Source organism: Terrapene carolina, unplaced genomic scaffold (genome assembly GCF_002925995.2).
Source record: "Terrapene carolina triunguis isolate 2854851 unplaced genomic scaffold, T_m_triunguis-2.0 Scaffold42, whole genome shotgun sequence".
Lineage (NCBI taxonomy): Eukaryota > Metazoa > Chordata > Testudines > Emydidae > Terrapene > Terrapene triunguis.
This window is the reverse complement of record NW_020664393.1, coordinates 40,311,582-40,328,787: the sequence shown is the minus strand read 5'-3', so window position 1 is coordinate 40,328,787 and position 17,206 is coordinate 40,311,582. Positions and strand designations below refer to the sequence as shown.

At 42.1% G+C, this 17,206-nt stretch overlaps 1 protein-coding gene across 1 annotated transcript in view; it reads right to left on the bottom strand.

Annotated features, from left to right (window-relative positions):
* The window catches only part of DST (dystonin), a 361,566-nt gene that overhangs the window by 106,677 nt on the left and 237,683 nt on the right, over positions 1-17,206 (bottom strand). The window contains exons 43-49 of the mRNA XM_026654897.1: positions 16,844-17,161; positions 16,491-16,657; positions 14,818-14,974; positions 14,192-14,318; positions 11,514-11,576; positions 6,776-7,011; positions 3,517-3,646 (exon numbers count right to left, since the gene is read on the bottom strand). Of these exons, the coding sequence (XP_026510682.1) occupies positions 3,517-3,646; positions 6,776-7,011; positions 11,514-11,576; positions 14,192-14,318; positions 14,818-14,974; positions 16,491-16,657; positions 16,844-17,161 (1,198 nt within the window). The remainder of the gene's footprint in view (positions 1-3,516; positions 3,647-6,775; positions 7,012-11,513; positions 11,577-14,191; positions 14,319-14,817; positions 14,975-16,490; positions 16,658-16,843; positions 17,162-17,206) is intronic.

Sequence of the window (17,206 nt, the reverse complement as noted above, 5' to 3'; positions counted from 1 at the left end):
CCACATATTTAAATCCCTTTAAGTCATTGACACATTCAGGCCACAACTTCCCCCACACACCGTTCATGCATGCCTGAGTAACTTCAGCCCAGGACTCACCAATGTTACTGATGCACTTGCGGATGTTGTAGTCACGCCAAAATTGCTGAATCATAGGCTTACCTTCCCCATCGGTGCCTCTGATGAGCTGGTAAAAAGTATGGCATAAGTAATATGCCTTAAATGCAGCGATGGCACCTTGGTCCATGGGTTGGATGAGTGATGTGGTGTTAGGTGGCAGAAAGACAACTTTGAGGTTTTTACAAAGGTCGTCGAGGTTGATTGGATGAGCCGGTGCATTATCAATAAGTAATAAAATCTTGAAATCAAGATTTTCCTTGGTACAGTATTCCTTTCACACAGGGATGGCATAGAGAGTCAGCCATTCTGAAAAAATAGCTCCAATTATTCATGCCTTCTTATTGGATCTCCAAATGATGGGAAGATGTTCCTTTGAAAATCCCTTGAGAGCTCGTGGTGTTTTGGATTGGTACACTGTCAGCGGTTTCATCTTCATGTCTCCAGCAGCATTACCACCTAGAAACAAGGCTAGGCGGTCTTTAGCTGCTTTAAATCCGGGCACTGTCTTCTCCTCTCGGGAAATGTAAGTCTGTTCAGGCATCCTCTTCCATTGGAGGCCCTGCTTTCATCGACACTGAAGACTCACCTTCCTCAATTATTTTCTTGAGATAGTCGGGGAATGTTTTAGCTGCTGCAGTATCAGCACTAGCCACCTCACTGGACATCTTGATGTTATGCAGGTGGAAGCGCCTCTTGAACCGATCAAACTATCCCCAACTTGCCGTGAACGTCTCTGTCTGTGATCCTTCACCTTGGTCTCTCTTCAAATTGTCATACAAACTGTTTGCCTTAGCTTGTATCACTAGCAAACTTAGAGGTATATTCTGCTGGTTTTGGTCCTCTATCCACACTGAGAGAAGATGCTCCATGTTTTCCATCAAACTACTTCTTGATTGACTTATTTTAATAGCACTAAGCGGTATTACACACTGAGAACTAGCCCTGATCAGAGAATTGTTCTCATAGTGGTCGGAGTAAGACCTAGAGCAATGCCAATGTCCACTGCATGCTCACCTGCATCAAAACGCCTTAAAGCGTCTAATTTAATACCCAAACTAATCGTTTTCTTACTGCTAATGGTACTGCTACTGCTAGGCACTCCACTATCACTTGCTGGATGTTTTTGATACTGTACAATCACAACGAGCTAGAAATATTCAGGGAAAACTGTACTTGTACCAACACAACGTAAACAACAATGGCTGTTTACTATAGTTCACTATAATGTCTGTTGCGATAGTAGTTTCCGCCCCGATCTGCATGAAGAGCGATATATAGCCCTCCACCATTACATTTAAAACAGACTTGCACAGGGCCACTGCAACAATATCCTATGTCAGCTCCTTGAGCCCCTTCTGTTTCTTGCTCATGCACATTAGCAGCAGTTCCCCTTTCCCCAAATCTCCCTGCAGTCGCTAATCAGAGGATTGTCTGGGGCCTTACTCATCAGCTCACTGAGCATCTCCTAAAGCAACCATGTTGATATCAGGTGGGATATTTCCCAGGGAATGCCTTGCTGCTAAATGATGAACTAGCACTCAGCTGAGCCCTCAAGAGTTAATGTAGCCTCACACTCTACCAGGCAGCACAGAGGGAGGTAGGAGGGAGGAGACACAATAGACACACAGCAGTGGCTGCAAACACTTCCCTGTGGAAACTGATGATGATGATGAACCCATGCTATCCCGCTGGAGTGCACCACTCCCTCCTCCGGACCGCATATGCATGGCTGTACAGGCGCCGACTTTCCAAAGTGCCGGGGGTGCTCAACCCCAGCTCTGCCCCAGGCCCACCTCCACCCCACCCCCTTCCCCTGAGCATGCCGCTTCCTCGCTCCTTCCCCCCTAGCCTCCTGAATGCCACGAAACAGCTGATTGCTGCAGGCGGGAGGGAGGGGGGAGTTGCTGATCCACGGGGCTGGCAGGGGTGGGAGGCGCTGGGGGGGGTGCCAGCCCACCTTGGATCCAAGCCCTCATGGCCAAACAATGTTATAAGGAAACATTGCACAACTTTAAATGAGTATGTTCACTAATAGATCAGGGACGTAACAACGAAACAACGTTATCCGGGATGACATTAAGTGAGGAGTTACTGTATCATAGTAATTTTCATTAGTGGAGCTGCTGGTGTTCCACCAGGCACAAGTAAGACCTATGGCTAACATAAAATAAGGTATAAAAAAGTTATTAAAAATGCCTTTAAAATTAATGAGTAAGAACTAAAAATAAGTAGCTGTACCAAATCAGTTGGTGTGAAATAGCATAGCTTTATTGCTATTACTAGGTTCAGTTCTGTGTTACATTAATTCCTCTATGTCTGACACTCTCTCTGCTCCCATAAGCAATTCCTATCCCTCTCCAGCTCTTGTTTGTCTATCCCCTTTTGTGTAGCTCTTATACTCTGTCACCTCCTCCTATGGTGCTCTGATTCTGTCTACGCTTTCTCATTGGCTCTAATGTTTTATTTTCTCCTCAGCTCTAATGTTTTATTTTCTACTCATGTTCTTTGGATTCTTCTTATGCTCCTTGTGTAGTCGCTCAAATCTACCGTATGTTTCTCCTCTTTCATGTCTTCTTTGCCAGTCTGTAATGCCTTTGCTCCACCTTCCTACTGTGCCACTTCTCTCTGAGCCTTGCTTGTGCTGCTTTAATTCTCTTTCAAATCATATGGGCCTTGGACCAATTCTGAGCTCCTTCATAATTTTTCCAGTCTAACTTTTTACCACCATTGGAATAAATACTGATGTTATAGAAATGTATATTAAAATCAATGAGCAATTGCAAAACTAAACTTTATTTTAAAATATAAACAATCCATTTTTTAAAAAATGTGAAAATTATATCGTGCATATACTTCAGTAGCTATTGTCCAAAAGTGGAAATTTCCATTTTGGGGGGCAAATTTTAAGGAATCTGTTTTGAAAAATGGCAATGAGCCTCTAAAAACCATACATGACAAAAGCCCACTAGGGCATGGAAAAACAGCATGAAGGAAAGTATTAAAAGCAGCCCCAAGTGCTCTTTGTATTATACTAATGCTCTAGAAATTGATTTGTCCTAGTTAATTTTCTTCATATCCTTACAAAAGGTGTCAGTATTTGCATCAACAACTGACCTTCAAGCTTAGCCTCACGCAGTTTGAAATGGATAAATGATAAAGCCTCTGAAAACAGGGGGCCAAATTCTGCTCTCTGTTGCACCAGTGTAAATCCAGAGTAAGTTCATTGACTTCAGACTCTAGAGTTACACTGTTGTGCAGAAAGTGGAATTTTGTCCAGGGTTTATGAGAAAACAGGTAAGATCATCAAAATTCTAGTGACTGGTGGTATGCTGAAATGACTAAAAATTTAGCAATTTCAAAATCAGTCTGAGCCCTAGTGCAAGTACATTGCAGTACCTATTTTATCCAACATCTGTTTCCATTTGGGTGCCTCAGGAGAATTTGGATTCTTCTCCAACAGCTCTGTCACTTTGTCCTTCAGCTCCTGTACTTTATTTTCACTTTGCTTCAATTCTGTTTCAAATAGCTACAATGAAGTAAAATAATAAACTTAAGTAAACAGAAAACTAAAAATATTGCACAGATCTTTTTAATTCCAAAATATGATGATGACAAACACAAAAATCCTCATAATGATATCAAGGACTTACATAGTGCTTTTCAAGTCTCAAAGAACTTTACAAAGGTTGGTCATGTATACAGTGACAGGCCATTTTATTTTAAAAAAGGAGTGCACTGCTGTATAATCCCTAATATTAACAGTGGCAGAGGACCCTGGAATGAGGAGAACTCATATAAACTAGATCCTCAAAACCCCATAGAACATAAGAACAGCCATACTGTGTCAGACCAGAGGTCCATCTAGCCCAGTATCCTGTTTTCCAACAGTGGCCAATGCCAGGTACCCCAGAGGGAATGAACAGAACAGGTAATCACCAAGTGATCCATCCCCTGTCGCCCATTCCCAGTTTCTGGCAATCAGAGGCTAGAGACACCATTCCTCTCCATCCTGGCTAATAGCCATTGATGGACCTATCCTCCATGAACTTATCTATTTCTTTTTTTAACCCTGTTATAGTCTTGGCCTTCACAACATCCTCTGGCAAGGAGTTCCACAGGTTGACTGTGCGTTGTGTGAAAAAATACTTCCTTTTGTTTGTTTTAGACCCGCTGCCTATTAATTTCATTTGGTGACCCCTATTTCTTGTGTTATGAGAAGGAGTAAATAACACTTCCTTTTTACTTTCTCCACACCAGTTATGATTTTATAGACCTCTATATCACATCACCCCTTAGTCGTCTCTTTTCCAAGCTGAAAAGTCCCAGTCTTATTAATCTCACCTCATATGGCAAACTTCCTAGCCTGAACAAGTTCTGCTCCCCCCACTGAGACTGAAAACCCCACAGGAGCTCCTATACATGACAAAAGTGAGTAATCCCTATACTTAGCCCCAAAAGGGGAAAAGGGTTCTAGTATAAATATTCTGTAATAGCCAAAACGTATTATTGTGCAAAAGGTTGTTTGCCTAACTGCACTAAGAGAAACATATAAAAAGACAGGTTTCAGAGTAGCAGCCGTGTTAGTATAAAAAGAAGGGATCTACATTAACATGAGTTGGGTATGACTATCAGGGTCCAGACACACCCAGGGGAGAAGGCAGGCAGTGACAGAAGCCATTACTGATCTGTATGATCCTCAAACTAGGTCTAAAACTAGAAGTAACCAGAGTTAAAATGGTGCATTCAGCTTTACCTTTTCTATTTCCTGACTTTTGAGTGCTTAACACTACATTAGAATAATTTTTACATTAAATGTCCACCCATTTTTAAAGAAAGAAAAAGACAAAAGAAAAGTCCCTGTTTCTATTACTACCAGGCAAAGTCAGCAAAGACAACCTGAGGTCTGTCTGTCTTTAATAAACTCTGTAATTAGGGCCAGGGCCGGCTCTAGGCACCAGCAAAACAAGCTGGTGCTTGGGGCGGGACATTTTTAGGGGCGGCATGGCCAGCGCCAGAATGCTGCCCCTAAAAATGGGCCCCGGCCGCCCTAGCTCATCTCCGCTGCTGCTGCCGCTCGCACGCCACGGCGCGCGAAACAGCTGATTCGCGCACTGCTACTCACCCTCCCTCCCTCCTAGGTTTGAGAGCCTGAGGGGAGGAGGCAGGGCTGGGGATTTGGGGAAGGGGCGGAGTTGAGTGGGGGCCATGGGCGGGGTAATTAAAAAAAGGCGGGGGGGCGGCCAAAATTGTTTTTGCTTTGGGTGGCAAAAATCCTAGAGCCGGCCCTGATTAGGGCCCAGTCCAAAGCACAGTAAAGTCAATGGCAAGACTCCATCCAGGCTAAGTACTCCTTTATCTACGTGTGCACACACACACTACTTTAAGTACATATGAGTTAAGGAGGTCCCACTGCTTGTTATTTCTGAACATTCAGTTTTAGAAACAAAAGAGCACATCTTTTCAAAAGTGGTTTCATTTTTAGGGCTGAATACCAGTTAAGTCTGAGGAAATTCTGGTCACCAGATGTAAAGTTATGAGCATTTAATGCTGACCAACTAATTCTGAAAAAGTATACAAATTGGGTCAAATTCTGCTTTCATTTATACCAGTGCAACCTCAATAAAATACTGGATGTTCACAGTCACAGGTGAGGGCAGGATTTTCCCTTTCAGTAGCTGTACACGGAGGCAGAGTGCATTTCCCTTTAAGTGTACACCCATACACAATATTTGTGCTCTTACCCTACTTATCATTGTTAGAGAGGAGATGGGGAACATCTGTCCCCAATGATGAGGAGAGCTGGGAGCCTACTTCTGCTTTAGCGATTCTCTTATAATAATTTTAGTGGGGGATCTTGAATGGCCATGTAAATTAACAAGTATGACATGGCGTCTGTGAGGAAATCGTTGCCTTCATGTAGAGTAAGTCTCTGCAGCATCACAGTGTGGAAGATCTGTGGAGCTGTAGTGGACTAGCACAGTTGCAGAAATGGCTTTCTGTTAGATAGAGCCCTTCAAGTCTTAGGGTACGTCTACACTTACCGGAGGGTCCGGCGGCAGGCAATCGATGTTCTGGGATCGATTTATCGCGTCTGGTTAAGATGCGATAAATCGATCCCGGAAGTGCCCCGGATCGATCCCGGAAGTGCTCGCCGTCGACGCCGGTACTCCAGCTCGGCGAGAGGAGTACGCGGCATCGACGGGGGAGCCTTCCTGCCGCGTCTGGACCCGCGGTAAGTTCGGACTAAGGTACTTTGAATTCAGCTACGTTATTAACGTAACTGAATTTGCGTACCTTAGTCCGAAGTGGGGGGGTAGTGTAGACCAGGCCTTATGTGTAAGCAAATAAACTCAAAATCGAAGGGATGCTGCATGATCAGTACACCTTCATCTATTTAAATTTGTAGTCAAAATTATTCTGACATGAACAATTCCTCTTCTTTTATTTTAGCTATACATTTTGCCAGATTTGCTCTGCCCTTGTTTGGCATATTTATGGGACTTACTTAAAAAAAACCTCTATATATAGTGCTATTATGGGACTGTATTGTGGCATCAGTTATTCAGAAGAACTCCCCCACTAATTTCAACAGAGAATTCTGTTCAAAATTTCATATGGTCCTTAATTGACAGTTTTCTTCATATACACGGAGTACCTTATGTTGTTCTACTTGTGTTCTAACAGCTTCACTATCAGTAGGAGCCGCTTCCCAGCTTGTGGCAGCCTTATCCATTTTTTGCAGCCACTGCATCACTGAGTTTGATTCTTCTTGAACATTTTGCATCTTTGAAAGCATGCTTTCCAGTTCTGAAACCTTTTCCTTCAGTAAAGCTCCCAAATCCTCGTAACTGTGATTTACATCTGACATAGCCTGTTGAACAGCTGTCAGTTCTGTGGGAGGAAGGGGGAAATATATGTTAAAAAATATAGGCCTTTTGAAAGACTTCTGTACAGGACTTCAGAAACATTTAAAGTTACAATATCTAAGCCATGGAAAAAAATCTATGCAATACAATGAGACAGTTGAATATGTTATGGTCACTTGTAGTTTGAACTAGGGCTGTCAAGCGATTAAAAAAATTAATCGCAATTAATCCTGCTGTCAAACAATAATAGAATACCATTTATTTAAATATTTTGGATGTTTTCTACATTTTCAAATATATTGATTTTAATTACAACACAATAGAAATTGTACAGTGCTCACTTTATTTTTCTTTTTTATTACAAATATTTGCACTGTAGAAAAAGAAATAGTATTTTTCAATTCACCTAATACAAGTACTGTAGTGCAATCTCTTTATCATGAAAGTTGAACTTACAAATGCAGAATTAAGTACAAAAATAACTGCACTCAAAAATAAAACAATGGAAAACTTTAGAGCCTACGAGTCCACTCAGTCCTACTTCTTGTTCAGCCAATCACTCAGATAAATGAGTTTGTTTACATTTTCAGGAGATAATGTTGCCTGCTTTTTGTTTACAATGTCACCTGAAAGTGAGAACAGGTGTTCGTGTGGCACTGTTGTAGCCAGCATCACAAGATATTTGTGCTAAAGATTCATATGTCCCTTCATGCTTCAATCACCATTCCAGAGACATGTGTCCATGCTGATGACAGGTTTTGCTCGATAACAATCCGAAGCAGTGCAGACCAACGCATGTTCATTTTCATCATCTGAGTCAGATGCCACCAGCAGAAGGCTGATTTTCTTTTCTGGAGGTTTGGGTTCTGTAGTTTCCACATTGCAGTGTTGGCTCTTTTAAGACTTCTGACAGCATATTTCACACCTCATCCCTTTCAGACTTTGGAAGGCACTTCAGATTCTTAAACTTTGGGTCGAGTGCTGTAGCTATCTTTAGAAATCTTACATTAGTACCTTCTATGCATTTTGTCAAATTTGCTGTGAAAGTGCTCTTAAAACGAACATGTGCTGGGTCATCAACCGAGACTGCTATAACATGAAATATATGGCAGAATGAGGGCAAAACAGAGCAGGAGACATACAATTGTCCCCCAAGGAGTTCAATCACAAATTTAATGAATGCATTATTTTTTTAACGAGCATCATCAGCACGGAAGCATGGATTGGTACTCTGGAATGGTAGCCGAAGCATGAAGGGGCATATGAATGTTTAGCATATCTGGCATGTAAATACCTTGCAATGCCGGCTACAAAATTGCCTCGCGAATGCCTGTTCTCACTTGCAGGTGACATTGTAAATAAGAAGCCAGCAGCATTATCTCCTGTAAACGTAAACAAACTTGTTTGTCTTAGTGATTGGCTGAATAAGAAGTAGGACTGAGTGGACTTGTAGGCGCTAAAGTTTTACATTTTTTATTTTGGAGTGCAGTTATGTAACGAAAAAATTTCTATATTTGTAAACTGCACTACAGTGAAATTGAAAAATACTATTTCTTTTATCATTTTTACAGTGAAAATATTTGTAATAAAAATAATAATATAAAGTGAGCACTGTGCACTTTGTATTCTGTGTTGTAATTGAAATCAATATATTTGAAAATGTAGAAAAACATCCAAAAATATTTAGTAAACTTCAAGTATTCTATTGTTTAACGGTGCGATGAAAACTGCAATAACTCACGATTCATTTTTTTGAGTTAATCGTGTGAGTTAACTGGGATTAATCAACAGCCCTAGTTTAAACTTAACATGGCGACACTACTTATGAATATGGCTACGATTTTGTCATGGACATTTTTAGTAAAAGTCACGGACAGGTCACAGACAATTAACAAAAATTCACGGAAGGTGTGACCTGTTCGTGACGTTAACTAAAAATGTCCATGACAAAAAGGGAACGGAGGAGGGTCCAGCACCCTGCCCTGCTGTGGCTGGGAGCAGCAGCCCCTGCCCCATGGCTGGGAGCTGGGAGGGACCCCTGCCTGTGGCAGCTGGGGAGCTGTGGGGGATCCCCGCCACCTGGGGACTGGGGAGCTCTGGGGGATTTGCCCCAGGCAGGGGAGCTGCGGGAGTTCCCCTGCCACTTGCAGCGGCTAGGGAACTGCAGGGGTCCCCTGCATCTGTGGGGACTGGGGAATTGCAGGGGATCCCCCACTGCCTGTGGGGACTGAGGAGCTCTAGGGGATTCCCCCGCCCGTGGGAACTGGGGAGCTGCAGGGGATTTCCCCGCCGGTGGTGGTGACGGCTGAGGAGCTACCATGGATTCCCCACTGCCCATGGGGACTGGGGAGCTCCAGGGGATTCCACCCCACCCTCGGTAGCTGGGGAGCTGCAGGGGGGACCCCTGCCACTGCGAGAGGCAGGGGTACCCCGCAGCTCCCGGCCACCGTGGGAGGTAGGGGTACCCTGCAGCTCCCAGCCGCTGCGGGCTGAAGTCATGGATTTTGTGACTTCCGCGACCTCCATGACCAAATCGTAGCCTTACTTATGAATGACCTCATTTTAGTACACATTCTATTAGAGCTTCTGAAATGCCAAATTTTATCTTAATGTTTCAAACAACTATAAAGTTGTACATGTTTGAACATGCACCTCTACCCCGATATAATGCGACCAGATATAACACGAATTCAGATATAACGCGGTAAAGCAGTGCTCCGGGGGGGCGGGGCTGCGCACTCCAGAGGATCAAAGTAAGTTCGATATAACGCGGTTTCACCTATAACGCGATAAGATTTTTTGGCTCCCAAGGACAGCGTTATATCGGGGTAGAGGTGTAGTTCAATTATTAATAAAATACCCTTAACATTATTGTGATTACATTTCATTTTTGAAAAAGTAAAATATTTAGAAAAAAATGTTTTTTCTATAGCTAAATTAAGGAGTATTGTAATACTGTAAATATTTAGGGCCAAATTCTGGTTTGAAACTCACAAATACTTGAACATCATAAATGTAGCAGAGAAAATGCCTCCGGAAAGCATTGCTCCCTAATTCTGATCATACACAAGTATAAGTGATTACTTTTATTATTCCTGGTAGGTGTTCCACCCCTGCTCCGCCCAAGGCCCCACTCCCACTCTGCCCTTTCCCCTGAGGACCTGCCTTTGCTCCGCCTCTTCCCACCTCCTCCCCCGAGGCCCTGCCTTCACCCCGCCTCTTCCCATCCCTGTTGCTCCCCCTCCCCCAAAGCCCTCCTACCCACCCACTGCTCTTCGCCCTCCTCTAAGCATCTCCCGCCAGCTACCAAACAGCTGATCGGCAGCCACTGCAAGCAGCTGGTTGGTGGCCACACCAAACAGCTGTGGTGGGTGGGTGCTGAGCTCACCCACTATTTTTTCCGTGGGTATGTCGCAGAGTGTGGGGGACTCAGGGCCCTGTACCCCCGGCTTCCTGTGATTCACCATGACTCTCAGCCAGCCAGTAAAGCAGAAGGTTTATTTAGACGACAGGAACACAGTCCAAGACAGGTCTTGCAGGCACAGATAACAGGATCCCCCTCAGTTAGGTCCATCTTGGGGTCCCCGGGCACCCCAGCCCCCTTGGGAGGTCAGAGCCCCGTCTGCCTCCCAGCCATATCACCAGCCAGCTCCTGAAAACACTCTCTTCAGCGACCCCTCCCACAGCCCTTTGTTCAGTTTCCCGGGCAAAGGTGTCACCTGGCCTCTAACCCCTTCCTGGGTTCTCATGTTACATGCTCAGGTATTCTCCACCGGTCAGTCTCCCATCCCCCAATGCAGACCATCCTAGCCACACTCCCCTGTCAGCATTCAAAGACCACAGTAAGAACAGTCCCAGTTCGTCACAGGGTGCTTGAGTCTCGGCGCACCCACGGAGTCGGCGCCTATGTACATAAGCACCGCTGTGCAAGTGTTGTGTTACTGAGAGAGCTGAGCAGCCAAAATGAGTAGACTGTAGTTTGGTAAAAGTGGACACTATAGATCTAAAACAGAGTATGGATCTAACCTGGCTCACATATAAAGTGAACACATAACTCTTGTACACAGAATCGCAATAAAATAGTTCATTCCGGAGATGGAGTACATCACACATGGTGGTACAATACATGCTGGATGGGTGGGTGGATGTATGTGTTAAGCAATTTTTGAAACCTCCATTTAAGCAATTTTTGAAACCTCTGAATACTGCAGCTTATGTTAAAGTATGTATGTTATATATATTTACACCACTTTTCTGGAGATATGCATATTGTACAATGGGAAGTGAGAATTTGGCCCTCCATCTTTAATGAAATATTAAAAATAGTTATTGATAATACTATTTTGTAAAAAAAAAAATCTCTCATTATAGTTCTGCATAAGTGATTTGCATTTATGGATTACATTGTAATTTGTTGTTATTGAGGAACCCTAATCTTCTAGAGTGTTCCACGCCAATGACTAAACATGTTAGTGCACCATCACATGTCTTTGTCACATCTCCGAATCTTATTTAGTAATTATTCACCTTTATTTGTCAGGAAACCTTGAGTACCTGAAGTTGCTCCTTCACCATTTACTACTATTCCACCTACAGATGACAGAAAGAAAATTAGTAATGCAGTGCTCACAGGAGCTGCAATTTCAGTTCTCCAACCTCTGGGAATATTTGAGGCCTTTTCACACCAAAAATCACAATTCTTTACAAAATAACAGTTTCAGATATGAAGTGCAGCTCTAATTATCATATTAAAACAACATGGAATGAAACACAGACATATCACACTTGGGATACATAACTTTGATTTAGTTTGTTCCATATCTATTACATTGGTCTGTACCACCTTTTCCTGTGGAGTGTGCACTATAAGCACAATGAACCCTACACATCATCCCGTTGAAATCAGAGATTACTTCTTAGGGCCAGATTCTGATACCTTTACTCACACTGAGCACAGGTTATCTACCGGCAACTTTTATTGATTTCAGTGTGACAAGTCACTCAGAACCGGGCTCTCAGTAAGATTCTACTCATCTTGATCAAGTGTTGTACAAATGATCCCACAATCAGGGTCAGATTATGGAGCCTTTACACCCACTGATGAGCAGCTACTCACACAGGTAGTCCTACTGATTTCAGTGGGATTATCTCCCTAAACTGTTCAAAGATGTTTGGGAACCCGTGGAAAGCAGGCAAACCACAAAATAGAAATGAGGAGGGGAAGGAGAGTCACCTCCAGAATCTACTACATGTATATGGAGTACTCCCAGATGACCGATTAATGGAGCAGAATGAATGGTTGCCTTGGAGAAGGCTGTGCATTCATCCCTGATCACCAGCTGGAAAGTGAGTACCACAACAGTGGCAGCTGGGGGATGGTGAGAGAAAATAAATCAGGAAGGAAAACTGGTTGCCCCCATAACACGATGATGGGATCTGTCCTTTGTTGCCTGGAGGATTTTCACTAGTACAAACAGAATATCAAATATCTGCATACAGAAAACCATATTATATATCAGAAAAAACACTGAGTTGATAAAACTGTGTACTGATTACAAGTGAACAACATTTTCACATTTTTTTTGGTAACACTACAGCTTCAACTTTTATCTGGATTGCAAGAACTGCAGATATTTAACTACTGCACCTCTGCCCATTATGGGTTCAACTCTGTTCCCAGTGCCAAAGCTCCCATTGATTCAAGGGGAGCAGAAACAGGCCATATATTCACACTCTCCAAAATGAAACATACAAGAAAATAAGTACTGACCACCTTAAGAAAGAGGTTTTCTATCCCCGTACTCTCCTCCTGCCACACAACCCCAGAGAATATGCAGCATTGCTCATCAAGGGGACTCTTGCATTTACAGTTATTTATAAGTAATCTGCAGCACTGCACGTGCCTGGTGAGGGCAGAGGAATACACTGGCTGTTAATTGCTGTCCCATTTATTTATTTGGATGTATGGGCAAAGAGGAAAAAAAGGTCTCCTATCCCAGGATCTAGGTACCCTTCACAGTTTATTGAAAAAACCACCAGGATAAAACCAGAAGCAACTACCGCCATTTTCAGCAAAAGAGAAGGAAAAATGCCCCACTTTTGCCAAATATTGCCCCACAAGCAATACAACTTTTCCCACTAGCCACTCTAAGAAGACATGTTTTGAAGGTTGACAAGTCAGAGCCTCTTTGGACCATATCCAGAAGCAAGTTCAGAAGGTCTGGGGCCCTGACTGAGAATGCCTTTCTCGCCATTATGGCACCCTATGTATATTCTGCCCAAGTTGTTTAAATTCCGTTTAACAGTATTTCCCCGTATCTGTAAAACAAACCAACATTTAAGCACTGACATGCTACTGTGATGGGTACTACTTCAAACTCTGAAATACACAGATTTACTCTCTTTAAAATTAGATTACAAAGAAAAGCTGAAGCTGCAACCTGGCAGGATAGGTTGGCTCAGGGGAGTGTTCATATGAGAGGGAGTCCTTTCTCCTCCATATTGTCGGTTCAGCTCCAACTCATGTCGATGTTTATGGAAAACTGTTGTTATCTGGTTGCTGATAAGTGCTCTATTGCATGTGAAATGAGCTTGCTCATCTCAGTTCATCTTTTAAACAGACAAGTGTCCTCACCACCACAAAGGCCATGATCCTGCAAACTCTCAAGCACATGCCTAACTTTACATATATGAGCAATCTCACTGATGTCAACAGTGCTCATGGAGCAAAGGTATGAATGTGCCTAAGTGTCTGCAGCATTAGGGTCTAAATTAGCACTGCTTGGCAGACTCAGAGGTGATATCAAGCACTGAATGGGCATACAGACTAAACCACCCTTTTACCTCCAGAAGTGTCTAATCCAAGACACAGGCTTATTGGTAGAGTGAAGAAGCTTGCACTTCCACTGCTCATTTTGTGCCTGTTCTGTGACTTTAGGGCATGATTCTCATTTACACTCAGGCCCCTTTACATCACTCTGGGAGTGTAAAGGAGTCAAAGTAAATGTAAACTGCCAGAGCCTTAGTGTAAATGACAGTCAAGCCAAATAGCGCTCAGGATGATCAATGTGGTAAACTGATTTTACACAAGCACTAAGTTTACTAAGCAAACCCAATGACATCCCATTTATTCAACAGGCGAGACATTTTATTTTTAAATTGAACATTTACAATGAATGGGGTTAGCTGATCATACAAATGCGTACCTGCTTTTGAAGCTGCCCTGCATTTGGCAGGGGAAGTCACAGCACTGATTAGGTTACATAATGATGTTCCTCTGCTCTTCATTTTCTCAATTTCAGGTGCTTTTAAAGTCCATTCCTCTTCTAATTTCTGAGTAACCAAAATGTAATATTTCAGTTTGTTCACTACATTTTTAAAAGGAACAAAATAATGTGAAATACTTAGCATGGAGAAAGGGATGCACAAGGCCTTTAGGGAAGATACTGGGCTTTTGGCCTGTGTAACGCATCATAAAACCCAAAGAATGGTATTACTGGCAGTGTCAGTGAGACTGCATGCTCTATTATCCTGACTGCTATGTATTGTAGATATGGCAGGCTGCTAACTCTAGCAGAGTAAAAGGGGGAAAGTGGCACATAAGGCACCTTAAAATCTCTGGGTGTGTGGGTATCACCATGGAAAATACTAACACTTGATGCCTGCCAATTAAAAGAGACTATTCCTTCCAAAACATATAGATATATAAATGACACTGCACAATATTAGAAACAAATTGAAAATCTTGTCTTTTAACTTCATGCTGTTATGTTATTAACAGCTGCCAAAATTCCATCAGCAATAGTATCCCTTCTTATATATAGCCTCTCACCCTAATATCTTCCAATGGTTTCTTTAAATCCTCTGTATTTAAAGAGGGTTGCACAGCTGGAATCCTATCTGTTGTCTCGTTCATCCATTTCTTTAAAGATTCTACAAGGCGCTTGAAAGTATCCATTTGTTCCTGACAAGATGATACATCCTCTTCTCTAGACAATTAAAGACAGCAAGAGAACTTGAGTACAGAAAAACATTAATCATTCTGAAATTATATCAACAGAACTAAGTAATTATTGACCCAAACCTTCTGCCATTGAAGACAATGAGAGCTTAGTGACTCACTTCAATGAGTATGGAAGAGGCCCCTGAATTTACAGTACAATTCAAAACTACTCTTATAACTAAAATTTTGTTAAAGTTATCTGCCTCAGGAAGGCAGATAATTAACAGTGGAGCTGAAAACCTCAAATATTTTCTAATCAATGATCCAATTTGAGATTATGAGACTTTGGGAAGCAAAACTTATGAGGGCTCCATTATATCCTCTTGTTTTGGGACTTATTAAATCAACCTTGTAATTTATATACATTATAGCTAACCATCAGTTGATCCTGAAGTGATATTTCAGTGGTGCTGATAAATTAAGTACACATAATCCTATGCAATAAAAGCAAGGACAGTGTAAGACCCAATGCTTTGAAGATCACAATTTCATTCTGTGCGGTTGCAAGAAAACTCATCAGTGGGAGAAGGGATGCGGAAAAGGGAGATATAATACATAAAATAAACAGAAAAAGTGTCTCTGATAGCAGCAATATAGAGAGATTAAACAAGAGGAGAGAGTAGTGAGCAAATAAGAACTTTGCTCTAAGAGGAAACTTGTGATAGTACACGTCCCCTATGTCCCAGCAGTTTGATACCACGGTGAAATAACAACCAGAGAACTGAGTGATGCCTAGATCATCAGAAAGTTTGGGATTTTGAAAAATCACTACATAACAATGTTTAAAAATCTGTTTCTTGGGAAGGCCTACCTAGCTATCTTTCTATAGTGTCTGACACTGTACAATATCTAAGCATGATTTTCATACCCAATACTGTCATTGCCATCAATTACATGTGCACACTGAACGGAGACAATATCCCATGGTGTGACTACTTTATTTTAGAGACATCATTTTGAATATCAGTTCATTTAAAAGGGAATTTTACATCCCTTGGCAACTTGGTTGGTTTGCAGTTTCTGGACTGGACCAGAACCGGAAGAATTTGTGTCCTGGTCTCATTAATCTGATCTCAAACATATTTTGTGGGTACGAGCAACATTTGGAAAATCTAGTTTCTCTGTACATATGGCCCAATCATAATGTAAATTCATTCTTTTAGTTTTCCTTTCACCCTCTGCATTCCAATCATAACTTAATAGCAGCTTGCACATGCAGAACCTTGTATTCCATCTGAGAAGCAGTGCAATAGTTACTATTAGAACTGATAGCACTGCTGCAAATACCATGGCAGGAGGTGAAGATTGCTTTCTTTTTTGCTGACAATACCGCCTTTGAACCATTTACCTTCAAACAGCCTACAGTGTGCTCTCAAACATGAGGGCTATCTTTTTCTTAATCAGCACCATGCACTACATACAAAAGCATGACTTTCATTACAAAATGTATATTGTATTGCTTGCATATAAAGTGGAAATATGTTAATAATTAGTGTACTAACTTTTCCTTCACAGTCTCTTCCACTTCCTTGAACTTCTTTGTCAAGGCATTTAACTTTTCTAAAGCCACTGCTTTGTCCCCAGGGAGACCATGGACAGAAAGCTCTTCAAGAAGCTGATGCAAAACTTCAAGATCTTTTTTATGATCTATCAACGCCATACTAGTTTCCTGTAGAAATGAACAGAAAGTGCCAGTTTTATATTGGGCTCTATGATCAGTTGTTCAAAATTCAATCCTTGATCTTAGCTATTCTATTAAAGCTGGGAAACCAGCTTGTTATATTGACTGCACTACCATGAATTGAGTAAGTGAGGGCAGAAATCTACACTATGTGCAAACGGAGCTGTACAATACCTGCATATATTGAGACACTCCAGTAACATCCTTTCCTGGAGCATCAGTCTCGTTGAGAGCCTGAGTTTTCTTGTCTAAAAATGACTGAAGTTTTTCTGACAGGCTTTCAAACAACTCCACTTTGGTCTTCAATTCCTCCATCTTTGCAAGTTTCCCTTTGTGTCTGGTACTTGCTTCAGCAAACCGTACAGAGAGCTCATTCATTCTAGCTTGCAGACAGGAGGCAGTGGATGGATCTGTTGTTTCTATGAATTTGTTCACTTTTTCATTCATAGCATTTATACTGCTTTGGCGACCTGCGATATCTTGCTCCAGCATCTGAAACAAGCAACAATTATTGTGGAGGAGTTATAAAGAAGTCTT